Source organism: Cyprinus carpio, chromosome B21 (assembly GCF_018340385.1).
Source record: "Cyprinus carpio isolate SPL01 chromosome B21, ASM1834038v1, whole genome shotgun sequence".
NCBI lineage: Eukaryota > Metazoa > Chordata > Actinopteri > Cypriniformes > Cyprinidae > Cyprinus > Cyprinus carpio.
In genome coordinates, this window is record NC_056617.1 from 8,410,993 (window position 1) to 8,436,689 (window position 25,697).

At 36.3% G+C, this 25,697-nt stretch overlaps 1 protein-coding gene across 1 annotated transcript in view; it reads right to left on the minus strand.

The window, feature by feature from the left end:
• The window catches only part of LOC109054003 (splicing factor SWAP), an 81,834-nt gene that overhangs the window by 9,187 nt on the left and 46,950 nt on the right, over positions 1 to 25,697 (minus strand). Inside the window, 2 exon segments of the mRNA XM_042748545.1 lie at positions 181 to 327; positions 21,410 to 21,594. Of these exon segments, the coding sequence (XP_042604479.1) occupies positions 265 to 327; positions 21,410 to 21,594 (248 nt within the window). The 3' untranslated portion in view covers positions 181 to 264.

The following is a 25,697-nucleotide window of genomic DNA, read 5'->3' on the forward strand; positions in this document are numbered from 1 at the left end:
TAAAGTATTTTCTTACTGAATAAAAACTCCCAAACTTTTAAAACAGTGTATACAATACATTTAGAAAATTTACATTTTTAATTAATTATTTTTTTTTTTTATTTTTTTTCACAGAGCAAAAAAAACACCACCACCAAAATTGTCTTTTTGAGTCCTGTTGTGGCCTAAGTGCCACCCCACCTTGATCTGGAGTGCTTCCTGCCCAGTGCCGGGTTGCTGCCAAGGCGGTAGGTGTTTGGGCCGTAGCTATCCTTCTCTCTCTCATCACGCTTTCTGTCCGAAGAGTGAGCTCGTCTGTCTCTGCGGCTGGGTGAACGAGACTGAGACCTACAGAGGAGAAAGAGAAAAGGAGATTGAATGGAAAGAAACATGGTCAACCCACAGGTTAGACTTCTTGATGCTGTTAAATTAACTGTAAGTTGATGATGGTCCTTTGCTCTTTGCTCTCTATTACCTCTTTAAAACCTTTTTGACAGATGGAGAAAGTTCTAAAAATAAGTAACTGAGGAGTTGAGGTACTGAACAGTGAAGAAAGGTTATTATTGCAAACAAAAACGATTATATAAAGTAAAATATTATATTATTTTGAATAATAAAAATAGCTGAAATAAAGCAACATTTTATGTGGATTACATAAAATAAATATGATACGGTTAATATGTTTTGCTTGTGAGATTTCCTTGTTGATTTCTGATGAGAATTCATTTTTTTTGGGGGGGGGGGGGGGGGGGGGGGGGGGGGGGGGGGGGGGGGGGGGGGGGGGGGGGGGGGGGTCACACACATAAAATGTCCTGTTAGTATGTGGCATAAATCATTGAAATAGCTGTCACATTTTCATCTATGACAGTCTTAGACTTGTGTGCCATACACAGCAGACATCACTGTAAACATCACAAAGACACTGAAGAAATGTCATGGACCTGGAAAATTTGGGCAAATCAGTGAGCACTGTTCTCCAGTGCAAGCCGTCTGGGACTGACACTAGACCTGAGTGGATCTCAAATGGCTAATCATAAATGTCAAGAGTGACGGTAGTAACAGTTTACAGTTGTAAATGAAGCAGCAATTGGCACATTTATAGCAGATTTCACTGACAGCAAGTACTGCAGTATATTGCAATGCTGTGAATTTGACATAGAACTCTTGAGTAAAAGAAACAAACACCTTGTGAAACATCTCTCCAAATTCTATAAAATATCAACTCCATTCAGTTCCAATAAGAATTATGTATTTAATTCATTGCAGGGCACAGTCTCGTCATTATTTTAATGTTCAATAACAGTACAAAATGAGCCTCACTGATCCTGGAAAATGCTCGTGATGTTGACGATCACATTCCAGTAACAAAACGGATGGGCTGTTATTAAGAGTTGTGCGTAGGCTGAAATGTAATCATACGTGTATATACCCACTCAGAAGGATAATGTGAATTAAAATATCTCACATGCACGTACACTTCAAACACATAGAGAAATGAAAATGTGGGGGTCAGGAACAGGCAGAGAGAGAGAAAAATATATATTTATACAGACAGGAAGAAGAAAGTAAAACAGATATTAAATCTAATCATTAATAATCTACTGCAGGGGTGTCAAAGATATTATCTGATGAAGAGGAAAGTATTATTTTTTTTCCACCATAATACATTTGCATCCATTTATTATAATTGTGTCCAGTGTGAATTTCATTTTTCTTTTCTTTTTCCGCTACACTGGACAGATACACTCATTAAGGATAAATGTGCGGCTGGTTCCTGGTGCTGACACACCGACTGGAGACGAGATGTCAGGTGTCAGGAGGCAGCAAATAAAAATGAGTGAGTAACTTTAAATACTGACACCAGTATTATTAGTGGTAACAAAATTAGAGGCATAACACTGGTCATGTTTGATGTAAGAAAACAGCCGCTTTATAATTACTTCTGGCCCTAGGATTGCTAATTCAATGTCCATGCTCACTGTCGGAGTCACCGACTGAGATATGGGCTTGTTATTAATGAAGACTATAATAAAAAACAACAGGCTCATGGTTTGTGGGAGGGATGCACGATATTATCAGACCAATATCGGAATCGGCCGATAATGGCTTTAAATGTCAATATCGGCATCAGCCCGATATGAAAAATTATGCCGATTTCTTGCCAATAAGAGGAATATATTAACTCACATGTTAGATCACATTAGTATTGTGGTTCATTCTTGAAAGCAAAATTTTGCCTGAATGATGATTAGATTCACAGTTTTGGATCGCTGTATTTAAACTGAGAATGCATGTCATGTTTTGGTGTATGATAGAGTAAACAGTAATGAGGCTGCAGGGGCAGCCTCCCCGGGGTCCTAATGCCCGCTCAGTAAGGAATTTTAATTCCGTAGGGGGTGCTGTTCGCCTACTTCTAATAAAATGAAAGCAAAATACACAAATAATATTTAGACTGTGTTTCTGTGTTTTGACTTAAAGGTCAGAAGCTATAGCTTACATGAAAAAAAAAATTAATTCCGTAGGGGGTGTTTATATATATATATATATATGTAATTTTAATTAAATAATTAATCATGTGTAATATTGTAATACCATGTGTTGTAATACCATTTTTAAACAAATTATCTCTAAAGATAGCTCTGGAAGATTTTCAGCTTCCATTTTGCTTTAGACCATTTACAAATGTTACATCATAAAATAAAATGTTAAGGTAACCACTGCATCTTTCTGGAAAAAAATATGATATTAATGATATAGTTTATTTAGTTATTTTCAAATCTTCAAATTTACTGTCATTATAAAATAACTTCATTATTGTTTATTTAATTCCAACAAATAAGTTCTTATCAAAAACTAATCAAAATTAAAAATAAGTACATATCGGTATCGGCTATTGCCACGGAAATCTCCAATGACTTTTGATCAAGAACGCATGCAGCTTGTAAATGAACATGGAAATTAATAATAATAATAAAGTAGTCTTCTTTATTATTAAAACAGCCAATTATATTAACAATATTAACATAAAATAAAACTTTATTGTTTTTTCTATATCGATATATGGAACAATCTTTGTCATCAATTGTAATCCATTCTTTCTACAATAAATTATTAAAAGAATAACCTGAGAAAGCTGCAGAAAGAACAAGCTGAGCTCAACATGCCCCAAACATTGCTTAGTTCTGGTGAGTTGTGCTAAACTTCAATTCCTATTTCTTTAGACACTGTTTTTCGGGTAACAGTCCTTGGATATATAAACTTTGAATAATTCATAGTTTGTAACAGCAAATTATCATTAATATTATTTAACTATTAATTAGGCTACATTTATAATAACAAACTTTTTTAAAGTGCAACATAAGAGGCTTTCAAAATGCAACATTTAAAGGGAACATCAGGCTAGCCTATAGTCTGTACAAGGTTATATTTCGCATCCGCACTCATTATCTCAGGTCATCTGAGGACTAATGGGAAAGGGCAACACTGGAAGGCCATGATGGGGCTGTACACGATGAAAAATTAACTCGGAAGTGAGACGATCTGGATTAGACGGAGATGGGATTGTCATCTTAATGCAGACGCTGCAGTCTGCACAGTGGTGCAAAGCCTATGAAGTAAGCGGATGAACTGCAGTTCAACAACAGACGAATAAGAAAACCACCAGGGATAGAAAGATTTCTCATACAGCTCTTAGCTGGAGAACATGGCTAAAGCCAAGGCGATATCTACAGAGCCCCACAGGGGCTCAGCCAAACTAGATTAGTAGTCTAAGAAGAGCTTCTGCCCAAAACTCATCTCAATCTTTCTCTTGCACAGACACAAGATTTATTCTACAAATCTATATAAATCTATATATATATATATATATAGATATAAATATATACACACACATATAGAAAGAGAGAGAGAGAACGAGGCCATTCCTTATCTCGTATTAGAGGAAGCGGTTTTACTCCTTTCGATATTTCACCTACCAAGTTTGTCAAGTTATAGCCACACTTTTTGCCCTTGTTTGGTAAGTTTGCATGGAAATATAACCAAGGAAAAGAGCCAGAGATTGTGAAAGATGGAGAGAGAGAGAAGAAAGCGAGGCCCTTTACACAGTGTAAGTGATTTAAATGCAGGGGCCAAAATGATTTAATCTCCAGAAATTATATTACGGCGTGTCAGGACGGGCATGATGAGGGGACTGTAATTACTGCAACTTCAGCAGCGGATAATGACAAATCGGCCTTGATTTCCAATAAAGAGGACGAATAAAAAAAAAACAAAGGCAGTGTAGGGGTGAACAAAAGTTTAGAGGTGGGGTATTGCATCCTTGCCTCAAGTTTCTGGGAATAAAACTTTTGACAAGCCACTCTCCCCACACGATTTTACTGATATAGATGCAGAAAAAAGTATGTGAACCCTTGGACTATTACTATTGATTTCTGCATATAGTGGTCATTAAAAGTTTTAAAGTCACAATTACTCCTAAATTCTTCCAGATATTCCTATCTGAAAATGAGCTGAAATTACAGGAATCATTTGGTGCACATTGAGACCCTAATTTTAGAGAGTTCACCCAAAAATTAAATGCTATTACCATTTTCCAACCCTCACATTGTTCCAAACCTGTATAGGAACATAAAAGAAGATATTTTGAGAAATGTCTGGGTCATTTTTTGTCAATATAATGAAGGTCAATGCTTGATTATCAACATTCTTTAAAATATCTTCTTTTGTGCAGAAGAAAAACTTACAACCACAGAAATCCAAGTTAACCCAAGGGTTCACATACTTTTTCCTGCAACTGTATTTCTAAGTTTAAAAAAGTGACATTTTCAAATGATTAATTCCAACTTTTTAAGCCCTAAAACCACATTTTACATTTAACTTAAAAGGCTACTTAGATTAACACATTTTTGGATGGATAAGGTGGAAAAGGCAGTTTAAAAACATAATTACATTTCAATAAATGTAGCCCTAGGTACATGCCATTAGCAATTAACAAGCTCTTTCTTAACAGTTTAAATTGTTCCTGGAAATATGTTACAACTTCCAAGATATTACCTGGACCTCCTAAAGTTGCGGTAGGCACTGGGCAAAAAGTGCTTGGTTTTGGATTTCGATCTGGATCTGGAGCGCGAGCGGGTTGGTGTTGGTTCCCAGTGAGTTCACAGTTTTAACATACAAGTTTGCTTTAATTTATTTTCAAGATCTGAGGTAAAATATCTATTGTTGCTTTCACTATGGCTATAGGCCTAAAGATAATGCAAAATAATATTCAAACTCACATTAGACACTTTTAACATTAAATAAAGCACATAATCATTACCTGAGATTATAACGGTCATATTTTGTTGTTCCTGCCGCGTCATCGCAGAAAATAAAAACCGTTCCTAAAATTGAATCCCATGTCGCTTATTGTCATGTGACACTGTCGCGGGCGGTTAGGACAAAAACTACATCGAAAAGATACTTTTTATCGCATCGTGTGTGGTTGGGACACAAGGTGTTACAGTTTGAGTCCCTAAGCATAAAAATATTAATACTGGCAAATCTAATAATTGAATCTTCAATTAGGGAAAGTGGAGAGGAGAGATCCAGTCTGGGAGTGAGTGGGAAGGGTCATTTTTTTTGTGTGGAAAATGTGGATATAGATTTTTTTTTTTGTTTGTTAATTTGTTTTTAATATTCAACAGGCAAAGTTATTCTGTATTTAAATGCAAAAATGTTCATAATTGTTAATAAAATTAAAAATAAAACAGACAAAAAGATCTGAATATTCATCTTATGACCATCTTGTTATTATCTTAACAAAAGAAACAATAATATAATAATTGTAATAAAAATATAATAAAATTAAAAATAAAACAGACAAAAAGATCTGAATAATAATATATATATATATAATATATATATATATATATAGATACAATAATATAATAATTGTAATAAAAATAATTAAATAAAAAGATTATATATATATATTTTAGGTTGTTTGTATTTGTATTTTTTATGTTGGCAGAATTACTAAACTAATTGAGGAACCCTGGATTAGACACGAGACCTGAAGCGCATCTCAGACGGGCACATGAAAGAAAACTGCCATTTTAATGAGCAAAATCCAATCAGGCTGCTTTCTCTGGACAAAATTACGACACATATGAGATGAAAGGTGGTCCCAATGGCATTTTAAATTTGCGCATCTGCCCCAATCAATAGAGCCCCAACTGGCTTCGAGCGGTCTTGGGGACCATATCCAATTTAGAAAGGTTTTTGCCATCAGTGTATGTCTCCATGTGAAAGAAAGCAATGTTACTATGTATGTGGACAGCTCCCCAGAGCAGGGCCTGTGTCTTTTTTATCCCTGGTCCTAATAACTCCACTTCGCTCCTTCCACCCCAGAAATAGCGCTAATTAAAAATACTGGTTGTTTCGCAGCATAATATGGGTCTGGCAGAAACATAATTGGCCATTCTCTTTTGTCGTAATCACTTCAATATGTGACTGTCTGGTTAAATGAGATCCCCTCTGCTGTTGGATTCACATCAGAAATGGAATTTCATCAATCAACGCTGCAGCTCACGCCGTCGAAACCACATCTGCGGGTCTCGGTTCATCACACGCGAGGAAATAAAAAGTCTATTTTATCACGAGGCAGAACAGGCGCTGGACTCAATAAAGTCAGGCTTGAAATTTAAGGGCTATAGGTCATATAATACAGCTCTGGAGAGCTTAAAGGAACCAGGACGCAATATCATCCAAAAGTATTTTTAAACGTGTCCCAATTAATCTAGAAATAGTGTTTTTCTCTCTCTATCTAGCATGGGAAGGTCTCTTATGTAAAAGATAGTGCTGCTCAGGGCAAGAGGTGTTTGGAGTAGGTGCTGTAGATGGAAGATTAGGAAAGTGCATTCAATTTGATAACTCTCTAGCTGGAGTTACATAATGGGACGCAGGGTGGGTTTGATTTCAGGGGTTTTGGGTTGACATTTGGCTAGATAAACCCCAAAGGAGAGCATGGCACAAGTGTCCAGTCTCTCACGTCTGTTTTCAAGAGATAGGGACAAAGTGCCTTCCGAAATATCAAGCCTGCTAGAGCCCATGTAATCAGGCATGTGTATATTTTTACATTTTCAAAAAAAAAAAAAAAAAGGTTTGCCAGAGCATTGCTATGTAGTTTCTAGCATGTTGCTTACTGGGCAAAGTCAAACGAGATCAGCCTCAAGTCTCTATGATGTTTTGGTCACTAGTTTGGTTTGGCTTGGGTGCCACCTTCAACATGGATTTGTGAGATTTTCTGAACAGTTTTATTGTAATAGCACAACATACCACATGATTAGAGCACAAACTTTGTAGGACAAAATGTGCAGGACGATTTAAGATGTTTAATACTTAGGGTGAGGGGTTTGTTAAAATCCATAACCCAAGGTATGAGCAATAGTGATGCTTTGCCTTTTAAGTACTACTAAGTACACACCTTCAGAGAAGAGCTGAGAATGCCAGGTCAGCAAAGTTAGAGAGCTTAGTCATTGCTATGTTAATAAGGAGAAAGTATTCATCCAAATCCCTACAGTATAAAAACCAGCTGCTGTTCCACTATTGGAACTCTAAGAAATTCAAGTCTAACCTTTCATTTCTTTCATAAACATTTTCATTTGGTTCTTCACACAAACATGGTACAAATCGCAATCTTCAGACTGCGATTTGCACCATGTTTGTGTGAAGAATCTATCTACATACATACATCCATATGTGTCTATCTACTATAAAATAAATACTCTGAGAATAAGAGACACCGAGACACATCCAAACAGAGTACACAGACAAATCTCCTCAGGGGTCATGACAAGTAAAGAAGTGGTACCTAGAAAAGCAGAAGAACAAATGTATGGAGTCATTAAATTCCCGGTGCTAAATTCATCTGCTCCGTCTGCAGTGAGAAGTGCGCAGCATATTTAATCCATCTGTTCTTCATACTTGCAGAAAAAAAAACAAATGTAAGTGGGGTAAATTGCTGCTATTCAGTTCACATTCTCTGGAGACACTGCCAGAATCCGAAGTTTTTACCACAGTAGTTTTGTTATTTTTTAAACCATCTCCACTGGATTGAAAGTGTTTGGACTGACAGCTTAGAGAAAAAGTCATGGAGGAAGTGCCTCAGGTGAAAGTGTGCAATTACAGCCAGCAGCTTTTTCCTTGTATATATTTCTCAAAGTAAATACACACTCCAGGTCACAAAGGGCGGGAAAGCATCATCAGAGACAAGTCAGCAGATCCGTCTTCGTCAACTTTTGACACGATCGCCTCAATCTCCTCAGATTCCCCCCAAACATTGACTGCACAAGGCAGATTCAGTGTGTTGAGAGCCATTTAAATGCATAAGCAGTAGCACAACATTCTAGATAGTCGACATCTCTCTCTCCCCTATAGCCAGCAAAAGTACAGACACCCTTTTTCATTCAAATAACGACACCTAGAATCTCTTTGATCTTTGCCACAGTTTACTTCGCTCTCCTGGGATTCTTTGGATATTGAGGCACAGCGACTCTGGCACAGACAACGCATTGACACTCAGCACTACGCTAATTATCTTGGGCTTCCTGAAATGAATCATTATTTATGATTCTCTTTAACTTCTCTAAACGAAAGGCTATTGTTTCTCTAATTCTGGAGGTGCATCTGGTGAGCTTGGAGTTTAGGACAATCGTTCCAAAGGTACTTCAGGGAAACAGGATTTATTTACGATTTCTCTCCACACACACAATGTCACATCTAATGGGAGTCTAAAAAGCTATTATCTTCGTAATTACAGAGAAATGGGCTTTATATTTACTTCCTGAATTTTCTTTGCCACAAGAAAAATGTTTTCCCTCAAAAACACAAATTTAACACCACACTTTTGATCTCCAAGTCATGGTGGTGAACGTCTGAAGCACTTTTCACATTACTCTAAAGGAGCACTGTAGTGGTGTTGGGGACCACAGGGAAGCTTTAATCTCACCCGACATTCGCATGAAGCATTAGGACGCTTTCCTTCCCACAGGATCTCTGATTGAGGTCGATGAAGGGATTTTAGAGATTCTGAAAGCTGCTGTGTGCAATCTCACTACTCCGTACACATGGTTAGGTACCTGCCAAATCGCCTTGGCATCTGCTGGACAGTGAAAATGCAAAACTTAGTAAGTGCTGAAGGGTGAAGAATGATTTGTTGATTTCTGAAAGTCAGAAGGGGAGAGACATAGTAAGCAATTGAAAGGAAGCGGTGAAGCCATTGCATCATGCTGGATGGCAAACGAGGTATTATTGGAAAAAAATGAGTTTAGAGTAAATGTCCTCATTGACTTCCATAGTATTTGTTTCCCTGGAAAGTCAATGGGGACCAACAACTGTTTGGTTCTTCAAAATTCTTCAAAATGTCTTATTTTGTGTTCAACATAAGAAACAAACTTATATAGGTTTGGAATGAAATGAGGGTCAGTAAATGATGACAAAATGTTAATTTTTGGGTGAACTAATCCTTTAACTTGATTTGTAAAAAAATTTGATCTAACTTTCAACAGAGTCTGTTTAAACAAATGACAAAAAGACATATTTTCTTGTGTCTATTGAACACAGTGTGAAAATACTAACATTGCAAGGAGGAAAAACTATGTGAACACCTAGGCTACTGGCTACTCAGATAATCTTGTGTTCAACTAACCTTGAGTTCAGTAAGAGAGGCTAGATTGGTGGTGTTGGTCAGAGCTGCCCTAAAATTTTGAGTTTGCTAATCACAAAAAGCATTGACTCATGTGTACCAAACCTCAAGCAAAATAATGCTGAGACCATCTGAGATTGAGAAATGCTTACCTGCAGAAAACTGAAAGGGGTCTCTAAAAGCCTTGTTGTTCATCAGTCCTTGGTAAGACAAATTGTCTTTCTAAAACAACACTTGTGAGTTTGCAATTTACATGAGATAAATTGTAAATTGATATTACATTAAATGACAATGCCATTCTCAAATGAGTCAAACAAGCTAACACACAAAAAATGTAGGGACAGTTAATGATAATTATAATAATTAATTATTTATTCCCTCATGTTGTTCCAAACCTGTATGACTTTGTTCTGTAAAACACACACACACAAAATATATATATATATGAGAGATTCCAAATTTTGATACCACAGCAACTAATATTGCTTATGATCATTCTCAAATTAGTTTGTGTGCATTTAACCGTTTAAGTGCAATATATTTGCAAAAAAGAACTCAATTCAGTACTTTTGTGTTCCAAAGAAGAAAGAATGTTGTGCAGGTTTGGATTTTTTTTTTTTATTTTTTTTTTTTTAATCAAACCCTCCCCCATCTACCATTGGTCAGAAAAAAAAGCCCCACCCCAAACTCACACCATTGGCTGACTGTTGCAGTGTAGGGCTGGTCGGGATTCGCAAACAAACAAAATTACGTTTTGAAAGCACCACAGACACACAGTGTTTACTCTTTGATGGAATCAGCCTATGAATTGCTTATAATTTTCTCTGCATATAAAATAGTGATAGGAGGAAAAAAAAACAATTCATGAAATAATCCATAAACTTTTAAGACAAATGAGGCACAGCCTATACAATTTCTGCATGTCAAATAAGAGAGAGAGTTCAACACAACTTCAGAAATCTCTATCCCAGCCATGATACACACAAAACGCTTCAGTGGCACCGCCAATCCCTGCATTCTCGTTTAACACGGACAAAAGAAAAGTGCAACGGCACTGAGTCTCACCTCTGCACCCCTGCTTTTGTCACTAATCAGGAGCGTGTTCCCTCCTGAGTGATGACTGTCATGTTAAAGCAGTACCTGCTGGAAACACCTCTCCCATGAGAGCTTCTTTTAAAAAGAGCAGCTCGGCTACAAAGAGCCCAGTCAATTAAATGGTAAATCACACATCAGAGGAAGAGAAACGCCACAGCCCTGGGGCAGAAGTGTGTGCAACTGGGAGCATGAACAAGCTCAAATACACAGGCGCACACTAAGGGCACATCAAACAGGTCCCGACAACCTCACATCCAGGGTAAAACACTAAAAATCACAGAAAATAAAGTAAGCTGGAATCTTAAAATGAGGACGGACAGGAAATACAAGAATAAGGGAAGTGGGAACTGGCCTGATTTCTATTTCAGCCGTTGTGAGATCTGCAGTGGCTTCTGGGTATTGTTCTTTCTTAAACTGTGACAGTTTGCGGTTGACTTGAACAATGGGCCCAGTCCTAAGTGAAAACACTAAATCAAAAGTGAAGGTCAACAAGGTGGCCATATTGTCACATCTGATATTCTTTTCCTTCAAAAAGAACGGCAATGATTAGGCATCCTGTAAGCTCCACTACGTGTTCCACTTAATGATGAAAGGTCAATAATAAGAAACAGGATTAAAGTAAAAGCAATAGTAATAAAGCAGTCAATGTAAGACTGATGGCACAAGGGTCGCTGGAGATTCGGCAGTCCACTGTGAACAATTTACGGTGCATTCGTCAAATGAAAGACGGCGAAACGATCAGCTGGCACAAAGATTTTCTGTAGGCCGGAACAATTCCTAATTAATCTGAATACACTCAAGATGAAAAATATGGCTTTATTGATCACACGCCGACTGTTTATTTAGCACCCAGAATAATTCTCGACAACATACCGAGTGAAACCCTGAGACATATCTAAATTTTCCTGGCCAGTGAGCCAGGAGGTGGAAATGCCAAAAAATATGTCATTTTAAAGACTGCAGAGTCAACATACTGTTTTTCAGATGAAGACATACAAAAGCATTGACAAATGCAAACACAAATGCAGTCATTCAGATATTGCTGTCAGAGCTGTAGAAGCGCTGTGTTAAAAATGCCAGCACACAAAGGACTGAGGCAACCTCTTCTAACCTCTCTTTGACATCATCTGCACTAGTAAAAACACTAAAAAGCAGTAGACCACCACTATTAAATTAAATTAAATTTCATATAAAAATGGGCATTAACTCATTCCAAAGCCGAGTGACTTACTTTCTTTAGTGAAAAAAAGTTATTCAGCAGAATGCCTGAGCTGCTCTTTCTCATACAATGTAAGTGGATGGGGACCAAAGGCCAAAAAAGGACCACAAAATTTTTGTAAAAGTAGTCTCTTCCGCAATATTCTTCTGAAGAGTCTTCATATGAAGAACAGATGGAAATTTATGTTGTTACTCATTGGAAATCGTACCTTAAAAACAATTAACTTTCATTCATTCATAAAAAAAAAAAAAAAAAAAAAAAAAAAAAAATCATCTTAAATATTGTCCTACACTTTTTAGATTCCAAAAAGGGGTTTACACAACAATGAAACTGAAGAAGCTTTCCCTAAAGAAGCTTTCATGGAACAGTTCTCCTTTTGGAACAGTTCTACCTTTTGTGAAATCTAAAGTTTCTTTTGATGTTCAAAGTTCTTCACTGAGTCACCTATGCCAATACAGAAAGTTTTTTTTAAAGAACCTTTTTAAGAAAAACAGGTTTTAGGTTTTAAAAGACATGAGGGAGCATAAATGATGACAGACTTTTCATTTATTGGTGAACTAACCCATTTAAGAAGGTGTTTCTGTCTTCTGAATGACATTTGGGATTTGTGACAAATGGCCCACCAGTGAAAACAAGGTCTTTGTTGAGGTAAAAAATTCTTCTTTTCGCTGAGAGCTAATCCGTAGCCATTTTATTCCATTTAGGTCAGGATAAAAATTATAGTGGGCTCTTAAATCTTTGCTATGGATTTATGTATAAACTAATTAGAGCGAGCACAGGCACAGTGGCGGGGAGCCTCAACAGTTTCAGATAGCCTCATTTCCTCAGGGTCTATCGATTCCATTCCCCTTATTAATTCTGTCTTGTGACCATGATCAGGAAAAAAGGATGGCTCCAGTAAAATACTTGCCTTAACTGAAAACAGGCCCTGCATTTGATGGTTGGTTTTTAATTCAGTCCCAGCTTGTTTCCATCAGTGGCTGGCCTATAATAAAGGTTGACTTCTCGAAAGCGTCACATAATAAAACAAAACAAGCAAAAAAGACCAAGAAAGTTATTTTTAAGAACGCTGTGCGGTAACCATGGTTATTTTTATTTAAAAAAATTACAAATTTCAGACTTAAACCAACATGGCGAACCACTAAGCCAAGTGTCCAACAGTAATCACAACTAATTAAACTAGCTTTACAGTTAGTTTGGCAACAATCCCATTAAGACTTACTTCAGATGAAATCCGGAGAGCTGTGATTAAGGTTAGTCCGTTCTAGTCAGAACAGCGCTCTTTAAAACTGTAATCTGTCGGAGCCCATCGATCAATGCTAAGCTAGCGTTTGGCTGTGGGTGTTAAGTGGAGGATTACACTGTGAAGCAAACTTATTTGTTTAAAGGAAAAGAGCTCAGAGGCGTGAGGATGCACACGGACACTACAGAAAGTGGCTACAGGATAAGCTGTCCTGATACCGTCTCATAGTGACAGACAGATCTATAAGCACAAATCCAATACAGTTTTGAGGTGTGCTCGATCGACCGCTGGGTTTTTGGCAGTAAACATGCCAATGCCTGACACCGGAACAGTGGTCAGAGGACACTTACTCCAGACCATATGTTGGCAAGCCGGCCCTCCAGAAGCTGTTCTGCTATTGAGAGAACATCCAATGGCAATGAAGCACAGAAAAGCACTGTACTGATTTAGCAGTTTTTCCAAAGTGAATTTGGAGTATTTTGTTCTTGTCTGAGGGGAAACACAAATATACTGGTTTTTGGACAACACTCGCAGCAACTGTTGAAGCAGGATTATAAAAATAACAATTATGTTAAAAAAATCACTAAATCCTGCCAAAGCTTTGGACGGACTGAGAAATAGTCGCATATACTGTAAAATGCACTTTGGCAGATGTTCTTTTTCAATTATTTAAACTCAGCTAACTTATTTTTTAATTTTCATTATGTAATATACTTGTTTTCTAAATAATATGAAATTAAACAATTAAAATAAATTAGAATGAAGTAAATAAAATAACATAAAAGGATTCTTTTGAGATACATGACAAGCTTACTTTGTTATGATTTTCCAACCCTCGGGCTACAAAAAAAAAAAAAAAAAAAAAAAGGCAGGAAAAAATAGCTTTTCTTGTTTCACAGAGGGTGCATTTCTATAGTACTGCAAACAGCAGCGTTGAAGAAAAAAAATGCAGACACTGACAAAGGAGCTCTCTGTCTCCTTTTTCCCCAAAAGAAGTTTTCAGAGGCCTGCCATGTTCTGTCTGCAGCTTCTGCCTTTAGTCTCATTTTAGATCTTGAACACAGAATTGCTTAAGTTAATATCATTATTCTTTCATGATGGCAGTGCTTGAAGCTTCAAACTCAAGAACTAATGATTGCATTCCTTGAGAACTGCCATTTTTTCCTTCAATATCAGCCACTACATGGAATCCACCATATAGCGAACTGTAAACATGCAAACAAGCGAGAGATTGCGGACACAGCAACTGTCAGCACACAAACAGAACCAAACTTTTTTTTTTTGACAGTTTCAAGCATGTAGGCTTGTTTTCTTTTTGTTACCAAGACTAGAACTGGTTATATTTATTTTTTTCAGGCCAGTGGAAAAAATATATTCAGCTACAGTGCAAAAATCTAGAACTACAGCACAAAGCAAACTGCAGAAAGTGAAAATTTAACTTGTAGGCTGGATTTAAGGATAAAATAGAGATCCCTTATATAAGATAATACATGAAATGCTATTTTATATTATTTCTCATCGTGTTTTGCTAGACAACATTCTATGTCTAAATTCTGTAGTTAAAAATATAGTACCGTGTATAGGGACTAACCCATAATGGGGAAAGAATAAAAAACAACAACGCTCCTGAATACTGATTTCTAGTTCCCGTTTTCAAAAAAGTAAGCTGTCATTTCAATTCAGCTGTACAGAAGCTAAAACATTATCTATCACTTGACTCAACCAGATGCAAAATCACAGTAGACTATTTGACAAAACCAATGCCATCAGGAGAAAATGGTGTTTCAAATCACAGCCTGTCTGAAGCAGTGAACAAAATAACACAATGATCATGAACAAACATGAATAAATATTGACTTCCATCACAACATTATGGTGGTCACAGCAAAAAAAGATGCATGTTTGAATGTCCTAATCTCATTCCCTCTCCCATCCTGCATTCAATAAATGTCTTTGGCTGCTTCGCTCTCAAATTTGCTACTCTTAATGATTGAAATCAATTGCAGAAATTGCTGAAACTGGACAACTGTATCAGCTTTTATTGATTCATATATACACATTTTCACTAGATCCAGCTAAAGCTTTGGGCAGACTGAGAAACAGTCGCATAAACTGCACTTTGACAGATGTTCTTTGCCCATTTTTTTTTAACTCCACTATCTTATTGGTTTTTAATTAATCCATTTTAATTTTCATTATGTATTATACTTGCTTACTTTATTATGTAGTTTATTAAATTATTACTTATCTATTTATATATTTTTCAATTCAAGAACCAGTATGAGCACAGAAACTGAGAAGAAGTAAAAGTATTAGAAAGTGACTTCAAGTTAAAAGGTAAAAACATAAAAGCAATTTTTATTATAATAATTAAAAAAATAAAATAACAATATGTTATAATAGTAAATAATCTATTTACTATTTATATAGCTTATTTATTTTTGATAAATCAACATTATTTTCCATTAAGTATTATACTTGTCTACTTACTGATGTAAATTATTAAATGTTTTTCCCCTTTAATTCAAGCTCCTGTTTCATTATATATTAAAAATGAGGAAAAAAGACAAAGACAAAAAATACATAAAATATTAAAATTAGAAATAAGAATAAGCTGGATAAGATAAACTTTATAAAAGAAAATTGAATTCTCAATAAATAATAATAATAAAAAAATAATAATAAAACAATGAGCAAATAATTTAAACAAAAGTGCTAAAAACCATTGAGGCAATATGGAAGAAGTTGCTGATGGAAGCAGAGAGAGACTCTGCTGGGCTTTGCCACCTGGCTGCACAGATGACTGTCCACATTTCTTGTTTCAAACTTGGCTTTTTCTGAGAGAGACCTGCCAAACAGCATTTAGCGTGATGAAAGGTTGTAGCTAACCATCAAGCAATTAACAGGGTCTTATTTCCACTTTAAAGCGCTCCTGTCTGTCACAACAAATCTATCTTACTAAGCCCTGCGACAGCAGTGCAGATCAAGCCTATTTTATTTTCTCTCACGTTTTTTTCTGTGATCTTGTGGCACAATCATGTTCTCCAGCAAACAAGAGATGAAATACTACAAATATGAGCTCTGCCAGAAGCACTCTATGCTATCTCCAGAAGAAACAGAAAACTCTCATTGAACAAACAGGGCTGCAGTCACGGCCGGCTGTGATGGAATGAGATGACTGTTGGTTCAACACGGCGAAAATGTATGACCACCCTGGCCTCTGCAGAGTTCTCTGTAAAACGCAGCTATTTGCAGTTATTAAATGTATCTATAGACATTGTAGCACGTCCTTGGTTAGGAACATGACCTGATGCATGCTGAAATGGCTAGATTTGATTTTTGTTGCCATAGTAATCAGTAAAGCGCTGGGTGGTGGGAGCTGCAAACACAATGGAAGCTCTGTGTATTCTGAATGTGTCTCTCAGCTGTGCTGTTTTCTCACCTGCGGAAAGATCTAAAAAGGAATTATGGGTGCATAAAACTTGTTTCTATTTTGCAGCACCTATCTATTTTCAAAATTGACTAGTCAGTGGAATGCTTGAATTAATCAGTTTTCAAGAAGCCTTATAATTATTACACTGGATCCAGTTCCCATAATCCTGATGCAACACATTTGTAAAGGGGTTGTTCTTGTGTTCAGTTAATAAAAAAAAAAAACTGGATGGAGTATGTCAGAAATGTCACAGAATTTTCAACCAGGGCATGCTATCTTAAAAGTTATAATAATGAATAATAATAATAATAATAAATAATAATAGTCAATAATATATTTAGATATATCTATCTATAATATATATATTTTTTTTTTTACACAAGAACATGTTTTTTTCAAAAACCCCTTTTCAAATGGACATGCTCTCATAAAAAAATATGCAACACAAGAATGGTGCAAACGAATTAAAAAACATGAACATTTATACAGTTATAAAATATTTAAATATTTTATTATATATAATATATAAAATATTTTAAATATTAAATATTTTTTTTAATTAATTTAGATGAATATGATTACATATATTTTATTAATTGAGGTAATTAATATAAAATAAATATAATTATACATATTTGTTGTAGCTTTCATATTACTCTAATGACAATCCAACTGTTAAGACACCCATAGATATTTAAAAACTCTGAAAATAATTTACATAGTTTTTCCAAACAAAGGCTAACTTAAAATGATCATTTTAAATTTTTAACCCTGTGTGCCTAGAATTTTTTGTTTCAGCTTTTCACTTTGGTGCATCACTACTTCTAAAAAAGGCAAGGGTTGCTAAGATCAATACTGGCAATTGGCTGCATCAAAGATCACAGCTGGCATTAAGCTTAAATTGGCGGAAATCATCAGCACTACTGAGTCACCAGAAAAAGATGGAAAAACATAATGGCGAGGCAATGCAACGGATGATACAGCAGTCATGAGCAATGACCGATCGCGCCGATTTGCATTAAAGACGCAGCAAAAATCCTTGAAGCCGTGAAGCCTTAAAGTGGGTTCAACAGAGTCCAGTCAGCAGATAAAGGCTGGACGCATCCATATTTACAGGCCGGCAAATAAGCATGCATAAACATAAATCAGGCCTTCAGGACTTCACAGCTCTTGGACTTCAAGCATTTAGACAGGAACAACATTACAACAAGTCTGAACAAAAGAGATGCAAAATTCCCAGCAACAAACAATTCATCTATTTACACTCAACGTGAAACTAGTGCACAAGACGAGACTCAATCACAGGCAGCCAATCGGAATAAACTACGTTTAACATACAGTTGTGAGGAGCACTATTTGGACCAATGAGATTTCACAAGCGATCAACAAATAGTTTACTAACAGGGCAAATTATCGAATGTTCAAACGACAAAAAACTCCTGAAAAATTACTAAAATAATGATTGAGACTAAGATGCCTCAACAAAAGCCTGATTTTAATTGTAATTTAAATTTCTACAAAACAAAAATGACATTTTAGGTGGTTTTTATTTCCTAGACTGCAAAAAACCTACACAGATTCAAAAAGATTTGGGCAAAAAATATGATTTTTGAATAATTTCGAAATATCCTGTCAGACGTCATGGACAGAGCTAGTTAGGAGGACGAAAACGATTTAGATGCAAGAGAAAGTTTTTGCGCACACCTGGGTAGCCAAACTATCTTTGTTTCTTTCCTGAGGGTGAATGACAGAACCGCCGTTAGCTACTGGAAGGTGCATCTTAAATCAGGCCTTAGAGTAAAGTAAAGGAATAAGTTGGAAACTAAATAAGGCACAGAATAAGAAGCAGAAGGGACATTCATAATGGATTTGGTTAGGAACGTACGAGTAGTGTTGTGTATACTGTATGTGAGCGAGAGACTCAGGTAAAAGCCCAGAGGAAGCAGTCCTGCATCCACCAGCTGCTTCTTCTGATTTCACGCTTCATTGGCCTCATTAATGTGGAGCTGAACCACACGCCTGTGGAGACAAACGGCAAGATTAGTCTTCGCCACTCTCTTACTCCTACTCTCTCACGCTTTTCCTAATGGCGTCTCTCACTCTCACACTTCTGCCTTTCTCATTCTCCCTCTGTGGACACCATGGAGCAAACTTTCTGGAGGAGAAACTGTGTTTGCAGCCTGCGGAGAAGATCAGGGGAAATATGAGCTGCTCACAGGCAGCGCTAGCCATTATAGCAAGAGTTGGAGGAAGATCATGGTTACCATATTAAAAACACCTGCTGAGAAACAACTCTAAGCAGACCCCATACACAATATTTAGCCATAAAGAAAGGCAGAAATCCTTTAAAAACTCAACTAACTCTGGAATGGGTGTCTCTGCAAACTTTCAAAATCCAAAAAGTACCATAAAAAGTATCTTAACAGTGATCTATATGACTTAACAAGTAATTTCTCTCTGAAAATTATGTTTTATGGTGCTGTTACGCTTTCTCCAGAATATCTTTTTGAAGGAAGTCATACCTGTTGAGTAAATTATGACAATTTTTAATTTTAGGTGAACTTAAAGAAAAGTTTGGGGTCTGCAAGTCTCTTACCCTCATCAAAGCTGCATTTATTTGACCAAAAATAAAGTAAAAAATATTATTGTGAAATACTATTACAAGTTAAAATAACTGTTTATATGTATATTTTGTAGAAACCATAATACAGTTTTTTTTAGGATTCTTTGATGAACAGAAAGTTCAAAACAACTGCATTTAAATGAATAAAATACTGAATAAAAGTATTCATTTATTTATTGCATTTATTTTAATTTATGAAAAAAAATTCTTACTGTTCCCAAATGGTAGTGTACATAACTGGTGAAGTAAAAGAGGAGATTATGACACATTCAGTCGAAGCGTCAATGGATTTAGAAATTATCAGGGCTGCTTCAATGGCTATAAACACTGACACAAGATAAAAAAACAGACGTTTTTCCTGGAAGACACTGGCTTTGTCAGCACAACTTATTAGGAACAACTCCTCTTGCAAGTTCATAAAAATACAACTGTGATAGAATTAACAGCATCTATGCGTTCTCATTTCATCTCATCCAGTCTGTCAGCACGCAAAGCACATCGTCAGGAATCATTTTGCAGCAATGAGCATTTTCCCAAGATTCTTGATGGATCGATAAAATATGTTGCTTATTTTTACAGGAGGACTTGACTAAACAAACCACAAGGAAACCAGAGCAGCATTATCGAGTTGGAATCCTGACGTGATGCTGACCGATGAAATAAAAACAACAAAATCTACATCCGTGACGGCAATGAGCATGATTCCTAAGTGCAGATCAAAAACAGACATTTTTGTCAGGACGAGCATGTCAAACAATGCAATGAAAGCGAAAACGAAGAGTGGGCAGCTCTTTGCAAGCGTAAGCACTATAGTAAAAAGAAACTGTTCATTTAAAAGTCAAAGTTCAATGTCAATATGGCGGATAAAGTATATAATGCACATCTGATCATATTTCAAATTCAGTTCCTACTACTACTAACAGGAATTCAGAGGAAGCCTAGGTGTACAGTGGGGAAAATATTTATTTGATCCCCTGCTGATTTTGTCATTTTGTCCACTTGCAAAGAAATGAAGGGTTTGTAATTTTTATGGGAGGTTTATTTTAACAGATAGAGACAGAATATCAACCAAAAAATCCAGAAAAAACACATTATATAAAGGGTAGAAATTGATTTGCATTTCAGTGAGTGAAATTTTTGATCCCCTACCAACCAGCAAGAATTTTTGCTCTCACAGATTGGTTATTTGCCCATGTTGAACACAGATTAGTCCTGCCACTTTAAGAAGTTACTCCTAATGTCAGCTTGTTAGGTGTATACGACACCTGTCCACACAATCTGTATCTTCTACTCTAACCTCTCCACCACCATGGGCAAAGAGCTGTCAAAGGATGTCAGAGACAAGATTTTAGATCTGCACAAGGCTGGAATGGGCTACAAGACCATCAGCAAGAAGCTTGGTGAGGAGGAGACAACTGCTGGTGTGATTATTCGGAAATGGAAGAAATACAAAATAACCATCAATCGGCTTCAATCTGGAGCTCCGTGCGAGAACTTGTCTCATGGGGTAAAGATGATCATGAGAAAGGTGAGGGATCAGCCCCGAACTAGCCGGGGGGAGCTTGTTGTTGATCTTAAGGCAGTTGGGACCACAGTCACCAAGCAAAACATTGGTAACACACTACGCCACAATGGACTGAAATCCTGCATGGTCCCCCTGCTTTAAGAAGGCACATGTACAGGTCTGTTAAAAGTCTGACAAAGAACATCAAAATGATTCAGAGAAGGCTTTGAAGAAAGTGCTGTGGTCAGATGAGACCAAAATTTAACTTTTTGGCATTAACTTGACTTGTTGTGTTTGGAGGGAGAGAAATGCTGACTATGCACCCAAGAACACCATCCCTACAGTCAAGCACGGAGGTGGAAACATTATGCTTTGGGGCTGTTTTTCTGCTAAGGGTACAGGATGACTTCACAGCATTGAGGGGCAAATGTTGGGGATATGTACAGTAAATTCTTGGAAATAAACCTATCATAAAAAAATAAACCTATCATAAAACTAAAACCCTTAATTTCTTTGTAAGTGGGCAAACTTACAGAATCAGCAGGGGGATCAAATAATTATTTTCCCCACTCTATGTGGTAATAGATGGACAATGCTGGAAAACACACACACACACACACAAACAGACCTCAGGCACAGCAGCGGTTTCCTCAGTATGACTGACCTCAGCCTCTGGCCCTCGCAGAGTCTGCAGGAAGAGGGCAGCTTTCCTTTTGCGCTCAGCCTGAAGCTGCCTCTCTTTGGACTCTTTGGAGGCCTGGGCCAGTTTCTCTCTCGCTGCGGCTGCTAACCGGTCCTCCAGCTTCTGTTTGGCTGGAAGAGAAAAGGGAAGAAAGGTCAGACACACACATTTTTCCTGATACACACCATATGCTCTGACAACTAAAAGCATGCGATCTTGCATGCATAAGTGCATTGTGTTTCTGCAGCTAAGCAAATGTAAAATGTTTCTAGATGAGGCTGCTCGTGACTCATAAAAACTGTATGGAGCTTAAAAAGCTACAAGATAACAATGCGTAGCATCTACCGCGATAGAATTATCCTTTCTGACATTAACTCTCTGCTTAGGTGTTAAATGCTGCCTAGCTGCGGATTGTATAACGGTCGATGGTGTCTCAGTTTAGGCTATGTACTCATGTATTATTTTTTTCAGTTTTTGTTCATGGGAACAGTAATAACAAAAGGAAAACGAGGGGAAAAAAACAAGTCATTATATTATACAAGAAAAAGAAGTGGGCCCTGTCAGTGTCCGCACTAAAAATAGGTCCCCTGCCACGGACAATCACATATAACTCAGAAACAAACACAACTGGAGAGAGAACAGAGGCTTCTCCTTCATTACATCACTGCGAGTGAGATAATACTATGTGTAACAGTGAAAAAAAAGAGAGGAGTTAGGAAAGAAACTTGTTTGAGCTGTCCCTCAATCAGCAAAGCTCCTTCCCACAAGTATTTCAACAGTCACAAGTTATTTGCACTGCCTTGAAACAAAAGCAATCTTGAAGCCTTGCCGTCCTGTTACAATTGAACTTAATTCTCTGTTAGTGCAAGGCACTGTGTCCTTGCCTTAATGAGAGAGCTCAGAGACAAACCGCAATGAAATGAAGACCAGCTACTCTTAAATTATTTTGGATGTGTTCCTGAAAGGGAAAAGAAAGGAAAGTATTGTACATATTACTTGCACAATATATGTCTTTAACTAAACCATGGAAAATCAGATCAGTCCAACTTATGAATAATATATATATATATACATATATATATATATATATATATATATATATATATATAAACAATAAAATATATATAAAACTATTAGATTAAAATTTTTACAATTTAAGTTGAAGTATTACTAAAATTAAAGCTATTATTATAGCTAATATAAATATGATAAACGAATACAAATGACAAAAGCAGATAATAAAATCGCTAAAATTCAAACATTTAATTATAAAAGAAGAGCAAATTCAAAGTACTGATAAATATAATATAATGAAATATAATAGTAGTTTATAAATAATGGTACTAAAAACAATGACTCACTAAACAACACTCACTCATTTTTATAAGATAGATAGATAGATAGATAGATAGATAGATAGATAGATAGATAGATAGATAGATAGATAGACAGATAGATATTGCACAAGGTTTTACATAAAATGCCCCCACAACTTAAAACTTTAAAAAAATAATTAAATAAATAAATAAATAAAAAAGATGAGCCATTTTGACATAGCTGTTACAAGAATTCGAACAGCTTTAAATGCAATGAAGTTGCAAACAAATCAAGTCACATGTAATTCATTTGTTTTTATATTATTGATCATTTTTGTCTTTTCAAAGCGCCTCTGCGCATCCCTAGAAAAATGACTGCAATAACGTTCTACATGCGTGATAAGCCTTTTCAGTGCAACCCACCAGCACTTAACGCCTGTAATTTGCCTGTGGCATTTCTAAAAGCAATGACTCTAGTAATTTTCAGCATTTTCCTGCAAATTTCCCCTTCTCTCGCATAATTTCTTATCTGCACACTTCAGAAGTCAATCTGCAATTGAGGCAGCAAATAACATTTTGACAAAATCCAATAAGGCTACCTTTTGAGGTTTCATTTTTAAACTCTAATTTGCAATATAAACAGGTAAGCTCTGGTAAATACACAAGGGGTGTAAATTCTTAAAGGGATGCAACCACAAAAAACAGCAGAGTCGACCCAATAAAACTCCCACTCATGATCACGCAAACTTACTCCAGTCAGAAAATAAACTAAAGGTAATAGATGGACACATGAAAACAGACTGAGCGTTGATTCTTTAACAGCTCATCAATACAGATTATGTTCCTCCGGATGGGTCGATAGTCATGCAATCTAAGCTAGTTTGCCACTGAGTGAGGCCTTCTTTGCTGCAGTGCCATTTATTTCACTTCCTCGTGCAGTAAACTTCCTCTGGGCATCTGGTCTTATTACTGTAATTACCCCGCGTTCCAGGAGCATTACTGCTCAGCGCTCGGCCGCAGTGTCTGCCCTGTGCAGTCCAGTGTCAGTGATGAGATTTAAATAAATTCATTTTTAATGGGGAACAAGAAAACCAATGCAAAGTTTGTTAAACATCTCTTGTTAAACGAATAGCTCACCCTAAGTGAACATCTGTCATCATTTCCTCTCCCTTGTGTCGTTCCAAACACTATAACTTTCTGTCTTCCATTGAAAATGAAATATTGAACAATATCCTGGCTCAACCCTTTTCCACATAATGAAAGTAAATGAGGACTCGAGCTGTCAAGCTCAGACATTCCAAAAAAAAAAAGTACCATAAAAGTAGCCCATACAATATCTGTATACTTATGCACTAAGTCTTCGCCCTAGCTGACAATGATTTGATGCAATGTCAAATCAGAGAAATCAAACGTGATGTTTTACATCTAAAAACTGTCATATTTTAATAGATGCGGAAAGCAAAAGGCAAGATTTTAGATGAATTTGAGTCTCAGATGTTTTTAGTATGTAATATTTAATAATTTGATTTATGATGAGAGTTTAAGTCATTTTTTTGGTTGATCCCTACTGACCTTCATTATATTGAAATCAGCGGCCAGTTCATCTGTTTAAAAAAAAAATCCTTTAGTGTTACAAGAAAGAAAGTCAGTCATATAAGTCTGGAATGCCTTGAGGGAGAATAAAGGATGCAGAGCTTTCATTTTTGGATGAACTATCCAAAAATATACTTATAAATTATTATTGCAAAAACTTCATATATATGCTACCATTCAAAAGTTTAGTGTTGGTATGTTTTTTTTTTTCTTAAGAAATTAATATTGATAATTTTTTTTTATTAATACTGACATATTGAATAAATTATATTTTTAATCAGTGTCTTTAAAGGGATAATGTTCTGGTCCCCACTGACGTCCATACTATTTTTTCCCCTTGTTTCAAAAATCTTACTGACCCCAAACGTTTGAATGTAACTAGATGGAAAATTTCATGTTTTTAGGCATAAACACATTTACAATCTCTAACGCACATCTGCAGATCTCATGTCCAGTGTAGACGCTGTCAGTATCTTTGACTGAAGTGTCCTTCTCGTTTTTATCTGTGTGAAACACTCTCGCTTAATTACAGGGGACAGTTACTGCCGCTGCTGAGCGTGTTCCATATGGACAGATCTATTACATTAGATCCCTGGCCCTCGCCGGAGTAATTTAATGTGCTGCCAGTCATCGTGATGTGACAGCGATCAGATCAGCTCACTATTTTAAGTCTCTGAGGGTCAAAAGAACAATGAAGAAGATCTAGAAGTACAGCAAAATCCAGTAAATCTTAGCCTAATGAGATCATGATAAACTACAGTTTGTTTCTCAATATTTCTTATCTTGTTACAGTAAAAGTCTGGCTTCTAAGCTTATGGCCAGTGAGGAATTACATTTGGACTGCAACAATTACAGTGAGGGAAATCAGCGTGAGTTATTTCTGTAATACTCCACACACTGACTCATCTCTTCTGTTCGAACCATTTTTTCAGAACATAAAGGTACAGCCTTGAAAACAGCAGACAAGGAATTATTTCAATTATGACACACTTACGAAACTTAACTTCTGAACTCTACAGACAGCGATTCAACTCTAAAACATGCCGATACGCTTTGCATTTAAAAAGATGGAGAATGTTCCAGAAAAAGTGTCTAGTGGTTTTAAATGGATGGTTCAAAAACCATCCCAATGAATCAATGAACTGATTTAATGTTTTTTCCAACCCCCTTTGACTTCATTTTAAGAAATACTCTGGCCACTCTTATCCACATAATGAAAGTGAGCAGAGACTTTGAAACTTAAAAATATTAAAAAGAGTGCCATTAAATTTAAATAATCATTTCCTTCTTTCCTGCCTTTTTATGCTTCCTTTTTCCTGCCTTTT